This window comes from Tympanuchus pallidicinctus, unplaced genomic scaffold, assembly GCF_026119805.1.
Source record: "Tympanuchus pallidicinctus isolate F22 unplaced genomic scaffold, pur_lepc_1.0 scaffold8, whole genome shotgun sequence".
In the NCBI taxonomy this organism is placed as follows: Eukaryota; Metazoa; Chordata; class Aves; order Galliformes; family Phasianidae; genus Tympanuchus; species Tympanuchus pallidicinctus.
In genome coordinates this window covers 52,172,378-52,190,644 of record NW_026294802.1, presented here as the reverse complement: position 1 = coordinate 52,190,644, position 18,267 = coordinate 52,172,378, and the positions used below count along the sequence as shown (strand labels likewise).

General features: G+C 51.0%; 1 protein-coding gene across 4 annotated transcripts in view; it reads right to left on the bottom strand.

Annotated features, from left to right (window-relative positions):
- Positions 1-18,267, bottom strand: part of NTNG2 (netrin G2) — a 39,331-nt gene that overhangs the window by 8,333 nt on the left and 12,731 nt on the right. For 2 of the 4 annotated variants that reach the window (XM_052667478.1, XM_052667479.1), the window contains exons 3-6: positions 14,686-15,329; positions 5,260-5,432; positions 3,639-3,665; positions 1,678-1,818 (exon numbers count right to left, since the gene is read on the bottom strand). In XM_052667478.1, coding sequence (XP_052523438.1) covers positions 1,678-1,818; positions 3,639-3,665; positions 5,260-5,432; positions 14,686-15,329 — 985 coding nt within the window. The remainder of the gene's footprint in view (positions 1-1,677; positions 1,819-3,638; positions 3,666-5,259; positions 5,433-14,685; positions 15,330-18,267) is intronic. The other 2 variants (XM_052667480.1, XM_052667482.1) reach the window with 1 other exon arrangement.

The following is an 18,267-nucleotide window of genomic DNA, read 5'->3' as shown; positions in this document are numbered from 1 at the left end:
TCCTTTCCTGCACAAAGGTAGGAAATGGGGGCAAACTCTACTCTCCTAAGCTCTGAAACAAATTAGGATTGGGCTTTGCTTTGATTCTACATCACAGACACAGTTCTGGGGTGGGACCTGGCGGTGCAGAAAAACAAACCAGGGCTTGGATGGAGGTGATCAGCTCAGCCCTGCCCCTGTAGAGGCAGAGATGTGGTGGCTGTTCCACGGTTTACATTTCTCTGTTTACTTATTACCTGGTGCTAAGGGGTGATGTGAAAATGCTATGAGGGCATTGATTCTATCCAGGGAGAAGGGATAACCCCCGAATGCAGGATGCTGTCCAGGTTATTCAGAGCAGCTTGGCCCTTCATCCCCAACACTGCACTGTTGCCTCCCTGCCCCACCCCAGATGGACGACACTCATCAGAAATCATATGTGAGATAGGCACTAAATACACCACTCACGTACACGTAGCACTTGAGAAAAACAAACAATAACAAAACAGGCCTAAAATATTGCTGCGAGTGAGCATGGATAAAAATCAGGTGACCCCAAGTGTGTGGTGGAGAGGTGGTTCCCCCCATTGTGGACATAGTGGGGATGGGAGCACTGGGTGGCCAACCACCTCCCCACGCATACTGTGGGTCACAGGAGTGCTTTTGAACAGAGCAGGAGATTACCCAGAGTCCGTGGAAATCGGAGATAAACCCCCAGCTTCCCAAGCAGGGTACCTCCCTGAATACAGCTATATATTCATAAACATGTAATCAAGTTTCCTCATCCCTTTGACTGGCTTCTGGCAGCTCCCCCAGACAGACTGTTACTAACATACTGTGGGTGTAAATCGTCCTCCTGGGAAATATCAGGCCCAGAAAGCATGGCAATGGGAGGAATGCGTGTCTAATTCCCCCATGAGAAGCTTAAAAAAAAAAGTCCTGCTGTTAAGTTTTATCTGCTCATTTCCAAAAGAAAAGTGAAAATGACGTCTCCTTGTTCGCAGGGGAGGGGAGGAGGAACCCCAGGAGAAAGCACAAAAGTTTTCCTCCATGGGGTGATTGCAGAAATTAGGAAGGGGTGTTATAGGCGTGTGCGAGCTCCATTCTCTGCCCTTTATTTGTGCAGAGCTGCTTTGGGATTGTTGGTGTGTGCCAGTTCTCTCTGAACGCTTGCCCTTGAGCAGGCAGCCAGCCTGCAGCTCAGCCCTTGAGATGGGACTTGCGGCAGGATTTGGAGAGCCAGTGAAGGCAGAGCCAGTCCCCTGGGGGAAGGAAGGTGAGCACAGTCCTCTCCCATTGTGACTTTTAGGGGGAAAAGAAAGAAAAAGGAGGAAAAATAGGGAAAAGTTGCTTCCCTGCATCCAGTCCTGGCTTCTTCCTGCTGCCCTGATGGTAAGAGAGGGGGATGTCAACCCATTGCATGGTCTTGGGCTTCAAGGTGGATCTGTAACTGTTGGCTTCATGGTTGGAGGAAACATGGCACCTGCTCCCAGTGCCTTGGGACTGGATAGGGGCAGAGCAAACCAGGTCTGCTCAGAGACTGAGGGATGTGAACCTGTCAGGCTGATTTTTATCCATGTCCCCGTATCATCCTAGAGCACAGAAAACCCACAGCACTCCTCACGCATTCTCCAGCATCACCAGAGGAGCCAGGGTGAGAAGAAGGCAAAAAGAGGAGTGCAGGAAGATGGCACCCACCTGGTTGGGTGGTGGTGGAGGCAGGAAGGGGGGTGCTGGTGGTGGTTGTGGTTGTGGTGGTGGTGGTGGGGATGGGTTTTGCAGTGGTGGTTTTTGCAGTGGTGGTTTTTGCAGTGGTAACCCGCTGCGGTCGCTCAAACGCTATCAAAGAGAAGAGGTGGGAGGCACTTACTGCAGGGCACAGAAGGGTTCTCTGCACCCCATGGGCTGAGCTGATGGCTGATTTCCCAGCACGGTTCCAACTGGGGCACTGGGAGGTTTCTGTGGATTAAGGCTGTGACGCTGGGAGCGCGTGCGTGCAGGGCAGGAGGCTGTGGCTCTATCAGCTTACCCTGTTGGCGCTGATATTAGCTTAAATACTTACAGCTCTATCATAAACTAATTGCCAATTAAACTTGAAAAGAGGAAAAGAAAGCACGCCCTGTGCAGAGGAGAGAGCAGGATGGTCTCCTGCTTGCTGCCTTCCCCGTGCCAGATGGCAGAGCTGTGCCCACACCAGCACAGCTTCCTCCCAGCACCCCAAATCTGCTCAGCACCAGCGACATCAACCTGTCCCACCGCCATTTGTTCCTTCCCACCGGCATCTTCCACTCACCAGGGCAAAGGAACTGCTGTCCTGGCTTCAGCACGGTGCTGGCTGTGATGCCCATTGCCTGCCACAACGGCCGGGACCGAAATAACATGTGGAACACAAATTCCTGCTTAACTTACACCTGCTGCCCTCGTGTCCTTGTTTGTCCCACTGCTTCATGCAGATTATTGTGCTTAATTTCATAATAGCCCTGAGCTAGTTTAAATACTTAATTTAGGTCACTTCTAGTCTCCTATGCGGGCTAAATAATCTCTCCTTAACTGGCCTTGGATACAAATCCCTCCTGTCTGCTTTCTGCACATTGCTCTAAGCACACCCCCAGCTTCATCCTGGCAGAAAATTTTGATGGGAAACATTTTCCAGTGAAACAAATGCAGAGCTGAGAATGCCAGGCTGCGTAAAGGGGAAGAAGGGTTGCCAAAATGTTTCTGATCAGAAAAGCAAAGAACGTTTTGGATTTGTAAAGCTTTTTTTTAATTTTTTTTTTTAATCCTAAATTACTTAAGGGAGACTTTTAGTTTCTATTTGAAAATTTAAAATCAAATTACTCTAAATAGGGTTCATTTACCCAGAAAAAAAAAACTATTATCCAGCTTTCAGTTAGGTGCATTTTTCTTAATTGTATTTGAAGTTATCTGAAACCACTTCTCCTCCAGTTCTTTCCACTTGCCTGCAAACTGAAGAGCTCAATATTCATTCAGCTCTATGATTTGTTTCTTCTGGAGGGCAATTCTGAGCCACGAAACTCAGAGCCAAGCTACTGCTTCCCCCAGACTCAGGGCTGTTTGATACCAAACTACCTCCAGCTTTGTTAAATAAGGACTCCTATTATTCCTATTATTCCTCTTAATCTTTCAAGAGAAATCCCTGCTGAGCTCTCCACTCTTTGCTGCAGACTCTTTGCAGACATATGTTCATGGACACACACGTGGACATACAGATGTATACACACTGTGTGTGCATTTTTCTATAGGTAGCCCAAGGTGACCCAGCCTGGATGCTGTGCCAAATAATTCAAACCCAGCTCCTTCTTAGAGCAAAAGTCTGCAACACTGGGGGGAAAAGTTCACAGCGAGCAGTGGTGTTTCTGTAGAGTCTTTTTTTATTTCCTTTCCGGCTGCCATTCTAACGAACCTCATGGGGGGAAACCATGCCAGAGGAAGAGGCAAAATGAGGCTGCTGAAGTCAGAGGAAGAAAATATAAGACTCTTTGACAGGACAGAAAATGAGGAGCAATTAGGGGAGACTTATTGCCTGGAAAAATGATAATGGACAGAAAACAACCATATTTCTTTTTTTCCTAGTGACATCCACAAGGAGCATGCACCGAGGGGTTAAATGCCAGCGTTTCAGTTACGTTTTTACTTACTGCCAACGGCTGAGCCTACAGCTGCACCTGGAAAAAAACAAGGAGAAACAGGTCACTGGGAGCAGGAGATCAAACAGGTGCACAGAGACCAAACAGCCATTAGTTGGCAGGGGCCTTGCTCGTAGTCAAATATGTCTGATGCATCATCTTAAAAGCTGTTCTTGTCAAAGCACAGAGGAGATTGTCCAGGGTCTGATAGCACACACCTTTCTCATGGCGTAGAAAAGCCATCTTGGTCCTGGCTGAAAGGTTTTCTGTTAACCTTGACCTACCATTGATGCCCAGTGAAGGACAAGCGCATCTTGTGAGGTTCCCTGTGCTAAGTGTGGATTGCAGGGTCTGGACCAGTTTGTAGCATCCAGGCAGTCCTCAGAGGGAGAGTTTCAGTGCCCTTCCCATAGGGGGCTGCAAAGCCATGAGATTCAAATCTGCCACCCGAAGGCATGGAAAGCCTCAGCTTGGCACAAACACAGAGCAGGGGACCACTGGTGGAAGGCTTCCAAGAGGAGAGGGCTGTGGAGAACAGTTCCTCTTGCAGAGGAAGAGGATGGTGATGGAGGAGGAGGAGGAAGCAACAGAGAGATGGGGGGAAAGAAGGAAGACTGATTGACAGATGGGGAGAGAGATGAATGGGAGAAACAAGAGAAGAAGAGAAAAAGAGATAGGAAGAGACACAAGGAACAGAGGGGAGGGAAAAGGAGAGAACAGCATGTCTGTGCCTGTCAACACCAGAAACTTTCCCAGTCTCCTTTGAAGCGATGCAGCCGCTTGGTGGTAGCTGACAAGCTCGTTCCCTTTCAAAGAACCTGCTCGTCTACCATCCCTGGCACACACAAAACATTCCCGTCACGGCCTTCGGAGCCTGGATTTCAGCTTTGATCATCTTAAAGCACATAAATCTTTCAAAAAATTGGGGGGAGGGAGGGAAAAGATTCTCTTTGGTAATGCTCAAAGCTTCTGTTTGAAAGGCCGAAGGGGCTACTGTGGCTGTGTGACATTTAAAACAAGTCTGTTGATGTGGACTGGATGGAAACCCAGAAGAAAGTGGCCCATCTGTGATGTTTCCTGCCCCAATTCCCTGGCTGAAGGATGGTGGGTAGACATCCTTTCTCTAATCTGCGCACCTTCACTCCTGTCACTGTGTCGCTGCAGCAATCGGATGAGACTGGAGCTGAGCAGAGGGACTGCAGCTCTCAGCGCTGCCTGTGACGCCGACACACACAGAACAGGATCCAGAAATCAGCCAAGATAGCTGCTGTGCAGCTCCTGCAGCCGGCTTCACTAGGCTCACGGGCTATGGGAAAGCCAAGGCTCTACTGTGGCCAAATAATTTTCTCCAAGGGACAGTAATGTGCATTGCTACAAAGCCACAAACCTTTGCTTTGGACCGTATTTGTACAGGTCTAAATGGAGTCGTCCTTGGACTCACCACTGACCTACCACCCACCAACAGATCCCCTTCGTGCCCACCCAGATCTGTTCTCATTTCTCTGTGCACCACAGGTAAATCCTCGCTTCCCTTCTGAAAGCTGAGTGCCCTGCACTGCTTTGAGATGGAGGAGGAGATGAGAGCTTGCTCCCATCCATGGGCATTGTGCAGGCTGAGGTGCAGGTTACTTACATGCATTGGGGGAGCCGTTGGGGAGGGGCAGGTAGGATCCTGCTCGCCAAGACCTGGAGCGAAAGTTCTTCTTGCACTTGCCACAGTCCTGCCCTGTGGTGTTGTGCTCACACTCGCACTGGAGGCTGCCCTCCTTGAAGGTGCACAGGTTAGCGTGGAGGTTGCATTTGCACCTGGAAGAAGACAGGAGAGATGTCAGTTTTGCTGCACCTCGTCCTTGCCCCGGTGTGTTTGAAAATGTAGAGGTGAAGCTGGGTTGGTTACACCTCTACTGTTCCTTCTGCGGTGTTTTTCCACTGAACCCAAGGAATTTGGTGCTGTGGGGTTATGATATCCTGCGTGGATCTGCACAATGCATTCCGAGATGAGAGATTCCTTATTCCTCCCACCCAACTGTGGGAGCAGAGACCATTTCATGGTAAGACAGTCTCCATCCAAGACCCCAGGAATGAGTCCCTACATTTCTATGACAGACAAGCAGCTGTCAGCCCAGATGTAGGCTTTTACTTGGAGGCAGAAAGGAAGCTTTGGTTTTTCAGATGGAGGAGAGCAGTTAACACCAATGTGGCAGCCCCTTGACCCCCGTACAGTGTTCTCAGTTCAAGAGTGTTTTCTCCTGTGGTGTGAAGCTGCACATCAAAACCCCTTTTCACTTCATGCAGCCAGCCCACTGTGCCCAAATTAACATCTGGGAAACATCACCATCAGAACCTGCCTTATAGTCAGCACCTCATTGGAGAAGGCAACAATGAAAAACACTATTCAGCAAACTGCAAACATTAACAAACTTCTAATGAGCTGTAGGCCAGTGTGCAGGGAGTAATTATCACTGTGCACAGCAACTCCTTTTGCTCAGACTTGGGAGGTGACGTGCAGAGCACAGAGGCTGAGCTCGTAGCTCACATGTGGTTCTGCTCAGCACTCAGTTCAGCCAGTTGGGCAAGTGCTGTGGGTACCAAAAATCCTGTTTCATTCTGGACAATGGATCCCAGCATATCGTGATGGTTTCTCACTGCTTTCTCCATTGTGTAATAATGTATACCCTTAAAAGCAGAACCATTAGAAAATAGTGATGCTGAACCTGATGTGAATGTGTGGAGCGGTCTGACCAGGATGTGTTCTGCTTTGTAGGGCTACTTGCAGAGCTGAGGGAAATGAAATGCTCTCAGAGAAGCTGTGGGAAGAAACAGCCTGCTTCTTCTTGTGCTCTGTCAGCCCAGGAATGAACAAATTGGATGAGGCTGGGAGTTGTGCTTGGTCCCTTCCTGGCTACAGGCACCACGCATGCCTAGGAGCACTTGGAGCCCCCAAAGAGGCTCCCAGGCACTGTGCTGATGTGGTGAGCCTGCCTCTGCTGCCTCTGTTCATGCATGGCTGGATACACTGACCTCATGTAAGATTTCTTTCCTTCCTCCCTCCCTGTCCTAAATTCTAGCAAACTGTGCTCAGAGGCTGAGTGTAAGCTGGGTGAGTATCCCCATAGCACAGCCCTGCTCAGCTCTGGCCAAGCAGGGTAGGGAGTTTCACAGCCCCTAAAAAGGAAGAGGGGAACAGGGGAGCAAATGATGCCAGTGGAGCAGGGGCTGACATGCTCAGTGTGCTCCATTGGAGCCTGGAGCTGGAGGAGCTGTGTCACGCTGAAAGCAGACAGCCTCCAAGCACCCACACTCTGCAGCTGAAGCACGGGGTGGCTTTGGGCAGTTTCACACCTGGGGATGATGCATTTCAGCTGCTCTGTGCCCATTGTGAGGACAGATTTCGGCAGAGCCGTCTCAGCCCTTTGGTAGAGGTGATGCCCGGCCATCGGCGCTGCAGAGCTGGGCTCTGAATTATTCAGCGTCCAGCGAATCTGGCCTCCTTCTTTCACTTCCGAATAAGGGAGCGGGAGGGGAGGAGGGAAGGAAGCAGGCAGGGAAGGGGGTTAAAGCAGGTCAGAGCCTCACTGCAGCCGCACCGGGCCCTGAAGCAGAGCAGCAGTGTTGGAGAGCCACAGCTGCCTCCTCCTGTCCCTGCATGGTGTCTGATCCTTTGCCAGCGGAAGCTCCTTTGCCGGAGAAGAGCTTCACTCCCTAATTGGTGTAAACAAGGAAAATTAAATAAAGAGCAAACACAGGCAGCCTCTCACCCTTCTCGCCTGGCTCGCCTATTTCTCACTGCTCAGCCCGTCACCGCTGTGCAGAAGTTTTGTTATCCAAAAGATCAATTTTACTGGGGAATTGCTTTCTGGCTTTGACCTTTGAGGATCATCAATCTAAGCAGGGAACTATAACCCCAGTGAGCTGACCCCCCAGCACAGCACTTCTCAGAGCAATCAATCAGGCTGCATTATTTAATAGCCAGCAGCTGGCCTAGGTTGCCAATCCCGTTTTGCCCCAGCCTTTCTGCATTTGGACTTCCCCACTCTGCGGCTCAGCTTTAACCCCTTCCCCAGGCTTTCCTGCCTCCCCCTCTGAGCCTCCAGCCCAAGGACATGCTCTCGTTGCCAGTCTGTGCTCAGCATCATTCCCCAGCCAAGATCCAGCTGGTGGAGACAGGAGAAAATGACATTAACCCGGTCCCCTGGGTGGGAGCTGCTCGTCCTGCTCGTCTCTTCTCTTCTTTCCCGGGCGTGCAGCCATCTCAGGAAAGAGAGGATGAAGGGAAAGGTTAGGAGCAACTTAGCAATGAGGCTTAAAGAGCAGCAGTGGGGCAGACACCTGTGCTCTGCAATGGTGAAGGCAGCAGCGGCCTCAGTCCAGAACTGACTGCTCTGCCTGCAGCACAGAGCTGAGCACGGGGTGCTCTGGAAGGCTGGTGGCTGTTCTTACTCTATTCTGGTTGGATACCACTGGACAACTGTCCAGGGAGTGGTGGAATCACTGTCCCCAGAGGTGCTCCAGAACCACAGGCACTGAGGGATGTGTCAGTGGGCACGAGCTGGGTTTGGTGTTGGGCTTGGGGTTCTTAGAGGTTCTTTTCCAGCCTTTGTGATTCTGTGATTCTATTCCACTATTCTCCTTTCCAGCTCATGGCTCCAGACTAGCAGTGATGGCAGCAGTTCTTGGTGAGTACTCAGAGCCTACGTGTGGTGCAGCCATGGTGGGTGACAGCAAACCCAAGTGGAACACAGCACCCTCAGTGATCTGGGGACACCCAGCTCTGCTGCTGGAAGGTGGACACAGCTGCCTTTTGCATTGCAAGCTCACGCCACACCTCAGCAAAAGTTGCCAGAGCAACACTTGGTCCAACACGCTGCAGTTTGCAGTGTGCAGATAGGGTATTTATGAGTTTATCCTTAGTGCAGGTCGTTCGGCTGCTGCCTTCCCTCCAAGTGGTGCAGAGCAGTTGGAGGCTGCCAATGCCTCCACCAGGGAATGGGAAGGAGCTTGAAGAGCCAAGGAAAGTTTACAGAAAGTGTCCTTCTTTTTTTTCTTTTTTTAAGCCATAAAGAGCAGCTCTCCCTGCGTTTCCCCAAGTCAGCATCCTGGAGGTCACAGCAGCGAGCGGCTGGAGGTGTGCTGGTGCCAAGACATCAGGCTGCGGGAGCAGGCACAGCCCGTGGGTGGGTGCAGGAAAGCAGCCACCTCCCCTGAGCTTTCACTACCAATGACTTTAGAAACAAGTTTTAAAAGATCTCTCAGCCCTTCCTTCCCTTCCAAAGATCCTTACGTGTTTCACAACCGCTTTTCTGCTCATAGCTGCGTTTTGAAGAGCACAAAACTCAGGAACATCTCTTTGCTCCTTTCCTTCCTGACCTCTTTGCTGAATGAGCAAAGACATGGGGCAGCAAAAGCCATGATGGTGTGCGACCACCTCTCTTTTCCTCTGATCCAGCCCATGCTGTCATCTCCACCCTGTGCTTGAGGTGAGGATGCTGCTGCAGGTGGCACAGGGATGCGGTGGAGACCTGGTCCCCTCCCACCGGCTCCCATGCTCTCTCCTCTCTGTGCTCTGGGCTGGCAGTTGTGCCCCCCTGCTCCCTTTCTGCTTACCCAAGCTGGCATTGGGGAAAGATAGAACACAGCAGAAAGCTGCTAATGACTGCCATCCAAAGGAAGGATTATGATCGCTTTCCCCTGAATTGTTTGCTCTCACTGTAATTGATGAGCCTTTAATGAGTCTCATGGGATGTTGTGTTTGAAGGGAGCTCTTTCCTCTCCATCCCGAAGGAGAACAGTGTTTCAACTGATCTCTGCTCTTGGGGAAACATGAATAACTTCCCCTCTCTCTATTGTCATCCCCAACCATGCTCACAGCACGCTCCAGCAGCTGCCTGGCTGTGGCTCACCCACTTTTTACCTGTTTCTTTGCGACTGTTTTGGCAGCTCAGCAAAAGCATGGAGCAGATCTGTTGGGCAAAGCACGATGAGTGCTCAGCTTGGATTGCTTCTGGCCCATCTGTGCATGCAGAAGCAAGGAGAAATAGTTCCTAATGGCTGGTCCATGTAAGAGGCACCGTCTCTTGCTGAGGACCTGTTGGGCAGAGCGGGGCTGAAGGGGCCATGCAAACACAGAATGGGACAAATGTGGCTCATTCACCCAGGAGCAAAGCCAGGAGTGTAACTGAGCTGTGGTTGAAGCCAAACAGGGAGGAAGAGACATCTTAATGCTCTGCTGCTTTCAGCGCAAAGCGGGGAGGGAGGGAGGGGGTTTTGCTGCTTTTTGTAGAGCCAAAAACTGAGCAAGTAAGAAAAACACCCTGGGTTCAGACAGAGGGACGTGCTGTGAGTGGTTCCTTTTCCTTGTGGGTTTTTGCTTCTGGTTGTGTGGTGGGGAGTGATGAGGGGAGGAGCCCTGCTCACTGCCCTTCAAAATGATTTGAGGTTTGGGTTGCAAAGAGGAGACAATTTAAAAGATGCCAAAATGCAGAGCGTGCTAGCTGGCTGTTCCCATTCAAGTGGCTATTTATTTGAAATAAGTTGACACTCACCAGCTGTCAGGATCCTGCTGACTGGTGGAGCATTGTTTACATTCAAAGGTGTCTTAAAAAGGCAAACACAAAACCAAGCTTCCCCATTAGGGGGTCAGGCAGCAGAAGGGAGGAAGGGTGAGGAGGACATCGCAGCAATACATGGCCGTAAATATTTGCAGAGTAATGTGTGTAAATGCTCTTGGTCTTTCTCCTGGAATGCAATAACGCTTGCAATTGAGTTCATTGGCCAAATTGGATTTGGGCTCCTGTAGAAGTCTCTTTATATTAAGTGCTTTAACATACATCACCTTCTCAGTCTATCGGCAAAATTCTATTATCTGCTCAGGGCTGGACACAGCTCGGGAAAAAAACCTGGGTGGAAATAAAAACCTTCACAAAACTAGGCAAGGAGCAGGTAATGGGACCTGGAGCATCTGCCTATTGACAGAGTGTCAGCAGTGCCTGGGTGCAGGGGGAGATTTGTCCCTAACTGCCTCGTTCCCTTCCAGCAAGCTTCCGTGGGAGTAAAGCCTTTTACGAGACTGTAGGAAAGCAAAGCAAACAGTTGCTGTGCCTTAACTTAATTTAACTATATGACCAACAGCAAGGTTTTGCTTGAACTGAAGCTAATTCCAGCCTGGGTGAGTGCCAGGGAAATTCATCCTTCCAGCTCTTGGGGCTGCCTGGCACGGAGATGAGGATGGAATGAGGACCTCATGGTACCGCTGGCGCAGGCTTGGCCGTCCTTGACACCAGGATGCTGTTACCTCTGGGGACCGGTGCGTGGCTGCTGGGGGCTGTGGGACAGAGCAGGGGTGATGGGGGCTGTGCTCAACCTGGTTTTTGTGGTCTTCCCAAAGGTGCTGAGTGTGGGTGGGGTTGGCTGTGAGCTGCTGGGTCAGATCACGGAGGAAAGTAGAATCACAGAATCATGAATGTTGGAAAAGACCACTCAGATCCCCAAGTCCAACCCAAACCCACCCCACTGTGCCCACCAATACATCCTTCAGTGCCACGTCCCCACAGCTCTGGTAGATGTCTGGGACATTGACTCCATCACTTCCTGGACAACTGTGCCAGTGCAACACTGCTCTTTCTGAGAAGAAATGTTTTCTGATGTCTGTGTGGTATGGGGCTTGTTTTGGGGTGATGTTCCTGGGCAGGCCCAGATGGCAGAAGCCCATGCTTCCCCAGATCCTGTACCCCCAGGTCCCTGCTTTCTTTCTTTCTGCAATGCAGAAGTTATGCAGCTGGTGGGTCCCACCTGATCTTCATGAGAAGGCATTCAGTGGGGACATCAGTCGTTATGCAAAGTCTAAAGGTACTGCTCCAGAGTTTTGTGTCTATTGCACGGTGATGAGTATCACTCCCTCCTCCTGCCTTTCTCCACAGACTGCTTATCACCAGCAGGACAGACAGACAGAGCATGCACAGGGGCAGGGAGGACAAAGGAGAAAAATCTTCATAATCAGCCTGAAATTGATTCGCTTCTGCTCAATCTGATTTCTCCTAACTGGATCCATGTGTCCCAGCTATGGCACATTAGCTTCAATTACAGCTTATTAATGTCTCTGTGATGGAGCGTGCCCCACTGAGCACTGTGGTGACTGACGTTATGGAGGGGAAAAGATTACTCCAAAGAGACATGATGTGTAATGGAGACAGAATTCATCTCCCTCTGCCAGTCCCAGCAGACAGGAAAAGCTCATCCACCCGCTCTCAAGAAAACAACCGAGCTCACTGCTGCACCAGGGAGAATATTGGAACTGGATGATCTCTAAGGTCCTTTCCAACCTAAGTCTATGATTTCATGACTCTACAATGAGCAGTGAGCAGAGATCTGTGGGGAAAAGCCCTTCCGCTTCCCTTACCCCCACTCCTGGCACGCACACGAGCACAAGCACACAGGCCAAGGGCTTGTTGTGTCTATTCCTGTCCTGACTCCTCTGCAGCTCCAGTTACTTTGCAGATCAATAGGGACAGGATGGAAGGAAAGGAGAAAAAAAAAAAAAAGAAGAAGAAGAAAAAGATATAGAAAAGAAAGACGGTAAAAATAAACCTTCAGCCCTGAAAGGAGAAATGCCACCTGGCTGAGGTTGCAGGAGATGCAGACAGAGTGCAAAGCAGCAGCACGAGGAAGGGCCCTCAGGACTCACTTCATTTTCAGGTCCTGTCAATCTCTTGGGTCCCCACCGACTTGGCTAATGAAAGAAAGGAAGGCAGCAGAGTATTTCCCTTTTCTCCCTGTGTCCTTTGCTCCATCACTCTGCTTTTCTGCAGAGCTCTGCAGGGTTGTGGTGAGCAGTTTTTGTTGATGGGAAGCAGAGAGAGGTGAAGGATGAGTGTGCTTGGATGAGGTCCTGGGATGGCACTGCACCAGCATGAGGTACCACCCATTGTAGCCTGCCCTGACAGCAAAGCATTCTGCTCTTCCCTTCACTATGAGCTGCAACTGGAGATGGACATCTCTTATTGCGTGCCATGGACAATCACCATGCACCACTGCTCCTCCATCCAGCCCTGGGCTGCTCTCATATGCAGGTCACCAGCTCCTCTGCACCTCAGCTGGGATCCTCTGGCTGTTTTTGCCTTTATTCAGAATCATCTTCCCTCTCATCTCCTACGACCTCAGTGGTGAATCCCAAACGACACATCCTTTCCCTTTCTTCCACAGTTTGCATTGATTTCTCCTCTCTTCATCTCAATACTCCACCCCTTCTTGGACCACACACAAGATTTAATTTGGTCTTAGTCCCTGCAAGTAACAGGCTTTGCTTATAGCTCGAATTAGATTGCTTTCCAGAAAAAAAAAAAAAAGAAAAAAAAAAAGGCCCTGCTTGCTGGTACTGGAATAACCAGCAGAGCAGAGTGAATTCACACAGAGCTGCTCCACCTGAGCACTGGGGGTTCAACCCAGGACAGCCATCAACTCCATCCGTGTCCCTCCCTGCTCTAGAGACCTCCAGGACCCAGCCAGCAAAGCCCAACTCCTCTCCTCCCAGCCTTGGCAGAAATGCAGCATTGCAGCTCCCACCAGACGTTTGCACTGTTTGATAGCACTGGCCCAGGGGTGTGGGTGGATGTGGAGTCTCTGATGTCTCATAAGGGGTTGTGCCACCCCCACACCATGTTCCTCCCCTGTTCTATTTGACTCTTTTCACAAAAATTTATTGGGGTTTTCTCTCTCAAAGTAATCTCTGCTGCTATAATAGGGTATGTGGTGAGGTTTGGACAGGGTGGTGAGGTTTGGACAGGGTGGGAAAGGAGGACACCTGACAGGCAGCAAGAGGCTCGGTTATGGGAAATCTCAGCATTGTAGCCAGGAACTAGAGATGCTGAAGGGACACCTTCTGCACAAGGCAGGCATGAAAGGCAAAGTGATCTGTGGGGACAGGCAGCCATGGGTGATCCCCCATGCCCCTACAGCACATAGTAACATCTCTATTTTACCACGTATCCTAAAGCACCAAGAATCCCAAATATACTGTGGACACAGCAAGGAGTCCTTGGTTACCTGCACAGCACCTTCCAAGCTCAGAAGCCAAAGGTCCTTGCACAAGGGCATCTGATATCACATCCTCATTTACAGCTTTCTGAGCTGAAAACTCTGCATCCCTTTAACAGCCCGAAGTCTGACCAGCCCTGATGTCCAACCATCCACTCCAACCCTTCCTGTCTGCTCAGTGCTGCCTATCAGACACTGCAGCTTTGCCACCAAGGAGCCACCATGCTTGGAGTCAAAGGGAAGGCAGCGTGCTGGCCTTGTATCTGCCTTTGCCTGCTTTGTGGCTGCTTGCTCAGCCCTTCCCGCTGCCCTTCCCGTCACCCCCCACTGAAATAAAGGGCTCTTCCATCCCTTCCTCTCCCTTGGAGTGCAGTCAAAGCCAGCCTCGGCGGCACCTGTGGAACATTTCTGCTTGTGAGACTCAGAAGCAAACAGTTTGGAAGCAATACAAACGGCTCCTCTGTCGCTGTGGAGATTCTTGTTAGCAGTGGTGGGTGATGGGGAGATTTTTCCCCTCTCGCCTCTGAGTCTCACACAAGCTGCATCCACAAGCTGGATGGGAAATCAGCCATCTCGGCATTTTTCCACCTTACTTTGCTTTTTCGGTTGATGTCATAACATAACATATGGCACTGCACAGAGAAATGAGAAATAAAAAGCAGGAGAAACAAATCCCCTCCTGCCCAGCCCTGCCCCAGAGCTGGTGCTGGCTTTGGCCTCTCCCCAAAGCTTGTTGGCTGGAGCTGGGGCTGAGCCAGGATGATCCTCCTTGGACCAATGGAATTTAATGGGGAAAGCCTCATTCCTCCCCCCCCGCAAAGGGCATCCCTGGGGGTGCTTCAGCCTTTCGCTGCAAGGACACATCTCTTTTATGACAATGATGCTGCCCTGGCTTGGGAAAGGGGATATTAGAGAGAGGAACGCTGATCGTCTACCAGTTGACATCAACGCTGGTGGCTTAGTTCTGCATCAGTAAACCTCTTCTCATCCCTCCAAGAAGAGATATACAAAGAAATACAGCGGCCATTACCTGCCAGTGACTTCAATGTTGGACACGGCGTAGAAGTACTTGTAGAGGTTCTCCCTCTGCACGTAGGTGCCCCCCAGCGCCGGTCGCAGCAGCCTCATCCTCAGGTCGGTCACGGTGAAGAAGTCCTTGAGCCCCTTGGCGCTCTCCAGCCTCGTGTACAAGTTGTCCATGTTCTTGAGGTCGGGGCCAGCGAAGATGGCGAAGCGGTCCCTCACCTCAAAGCGGACGGTCTTCTCCTTTTTGGAGCCCGCCCAGCGGGAATATTCCTCCGTGCAGAGGACCCTGTTGGCACTGGTGGTGGAGAGGTCCCGGACCCTCCGTGCTGGCATGCTGAAGGCCTCCATGCAGTCATCTGCGTAATACTGGTACGGGTGCCAAGTCCTCCCGTTGTCCAGAGACTTCTCCAACATCATAATGGTGGGACGGCCGTACTCGAAGGTGATCACGATGTCGTCCGTCAGCTCGATGCTCTTGTTCCAGGACAGAGTGATGTTGGCCAGAAGCGGTTCTGGGTACCGGCGCCACGTCACACTCTGCCAGTACGTGGCCAAGCCTTCGTCCTCTCTGTCAAACATGAGCTTTGGTGGGTGGGCCAGGTCTGGGTTGGAGGCGTCGCACTCGTCGCTGCACAGGTACGGGTTCTCCTGGAACAACAGCAATGGTCACAAGAAAAGGCGACACGTGGGCATCCCAGCCAGACCCTACTTGCCCCATTCCTGTTTTTTGGTGCTTTTGGTAAATGTTGACTGCTCAGCTGAGCTGGAGTATTGGAGGCCTGGCTCTGCGTGGGTTCTTTGCCCTAAGGAGAGCTGAGCTGTTTCCTCTGATAGGTCCCTTGGGAAAGGGCCCATCAATTTGACACAGGGGTGGTTTTCATAGAAAGTACTTTCCCTGACACAGTCCCTGAGAAACCTCATTTCAGCTTGGCCAAGTTACAAGCCCATGGAAGGCCATTTTCACGCCTTCTTGCTCACAAGAACAAACAACTCAGCCCCCAGGCACAGCTGCACTGGGCACATCCGTGTCCCCAGTGGCTCCTGATAGCAGCCCCAGGCTCTGCAGGGCCCAGCACTACTGCAGGAAGAAGCCCCATCCCCCATCCACGCTCAGGGCCCTGCAGAGAGCAGAGCTTTGTGCTCTTTGCCCATGGGGATAGGCACTTCCCGAGGTGTGGTGCAATGGCAGAAAAGGTACAGCCATCCTATTATGCCCACAGTGATATGCGCTCATGTCCCCTTTTGCTCATATCCCCATTTCCTCGTGTCCCCATGTGCTGAACTGCACTGTGAGTGCACAGTGAATGTCATACATAGTAAAATGTTAAAGGTTTGGAGGCACACATCAGGGTTACCTGGGCTGCTGGGTTTATTGCTCGTGAATGTGTGAAAGCCCTTTGTGACAAGCTGGGGTCTCTCCTGCCCTTCAGCCCCTGCAGGGATGCGTTATAGCAAGCATCAACCCCTGAAAAACTCTGCATGGCTCCACACTGCAAATCTTTGCATACAAAGCATCTCTTTGCTTCCCTCTCAGACCCAAACGTGGGCTGGGAGTGCACCAGGCTCAGCTGCAGCCAATGCCTTATCACACAGGAGGTGATAAAGCTGCTGGAGCTGACTGAGGTTGATGCCTGGAGGTGAGCAGCCTGCAAAGTGGTCTGGTCTGGTCTGGTCATCCTGAGCACAGCATGCGAACAAAGTAAGACTGAAAGCTGTTCTGTGGAGAGATGCTGCTTTGCCTGCGGTCCTGGCTGTGAGTTTGCTTTGAGCTGTGAATCTTTTGAAACCCCAAGTGCTTGTGGTCTGCTTTTAGGGTATCTAGTGTGTGTCCTGGGCAAAGCAGAGAGTTTCTGGCTCCAATAAGTGGGTGTTCTCAGGTGCAGTGTGTACGTTGAATATGGACATTGATGCATGTCATGAGGTGCATTGGAAAATCTGGTCTTTGCTATCTCCAACAGGGCTACCAAAAGTACTGGGATCTGTCTGTGTCCTGAATGTGTAAAATGGGTTTCTCTGCCTAGACGTGGCTCAGAGACACATTAGATGTGAGCAAGCCTCCAAAAGCTCCAAAGGGTGTCAATAATTCTCCCCTGAACAGAACAGCAAGCAGCTGAGCTGTGTGTGAGCACTGGGCTCTCTGCAGGTGCATGGAGCAGCAGCTGTGGGCACAGGGGTCCTACAAGTGGCCACTGCCTTGCTTGGTGCATGGGTGTGAGGCTGCCAGGGGAGGCAGCTGATGAAAAGGCGCACTGTTCCCATCCCAAAACTGGGGAGATGCTGTCTGCAATGGGGGATGTTGACTGTGAGCTCTGGGCTGTGCTTGGTCCCCTCCTGCTGCAACACGCTGTGCTGGAGCAGGGAGTAAAAGAATTAGGTATTGACATATTTAATATGCTCTCCTGACTTGTCACATTCAGAGGAATTGTTTACCTCTGCTAATGAGACACAGCTTCCTGCTGGGGGATGCGGCTGCCGCTTAGCACAGCTTTATGGTGGTTGATGGGAAAGGAAGAAAAACGCACCTCAGCTGAAGCTATGGGGGCTCTGATTGCATTTCCTGTGCTGAGGCAACATATTGTGCTGCAGTATGCTTCTGCTGCAAATGTGGTCGTACAAATGGCTTAATAGGACAGCCCTGAAAAGGCCATCCCGATGCTCCTATCGAGGCTTTCTCTGAAGGCTCTTGGTAGCTGAGCTGCACAAGGGAAGGTGGAGGGGCTGTCCCTGGATGCTTTCTAGAACTGTGAAGGATGTTGTCAGTGGGCATGGTGGACTGGAGTTGGACTTGGTGATCTGAGAGATCTTTCCCAACCTTAATGATTCTATGGCTTTGCAATCAAACCACAATGACAAAACCTGGCCCAGAGCTGTGGCGATGGATGGTGGCATGGAGTGGGGCAGGTTTCGCAGGAGCAGCAAGGGGAAGCGATGGGAGTTTAATGAATGCAACGCGCCATGGTGCAGGCAGGGAGGAACAGAGCATGTCTCCCATCTGCTCATCCCAGAAAACAGAAAATGGAGGTGCACCATCCCTGCTGGCTCCTGTACACCCAAACGTGTGCCTGCACATGGCTCAGCAGACAGCGAGCCCAAATTAGTCTTCAAGCACCCCGGGGTGGCACGTGGCTCAATTGCTGCTCAGTTGTAACAGGGCAAGCGTGGAAATAACCTCTAAGTGACAGTGCTGGAAGTCGGGAAGAGCCTCAAAAGCCACCGAGTGAGTCATGCCACCATGGCTTCCTCTGCTCAAATGAAGTGTTCCTTTTTGGTTTTTGGCTTATTGAAATGTCCTTCCTCCTTGGGATGCTCAATGCACTTTCTGTTGGTGGGGTGGTTTCGAGTCAGCCGGGAGGGCAGGGGGGAGCGGAAACAGATGGCCGTAATTTGGCTGCTCCGCCGGTCCTGGTAAGATCAGTTATAGCTCTGTTGAAACAATTCCAGGTATTATTTTAGAATCTGGTTTCCTTATCCAAGCCATGTGTCCTCCAAAGAATCTGTCCAAAGTCTCAAGATATTTACGTCTTCAATCTAAAAGTCAGAATGCATTAGCTAGGGAAACTTGGTCTTTGTGCGCTTAAAATAAAGC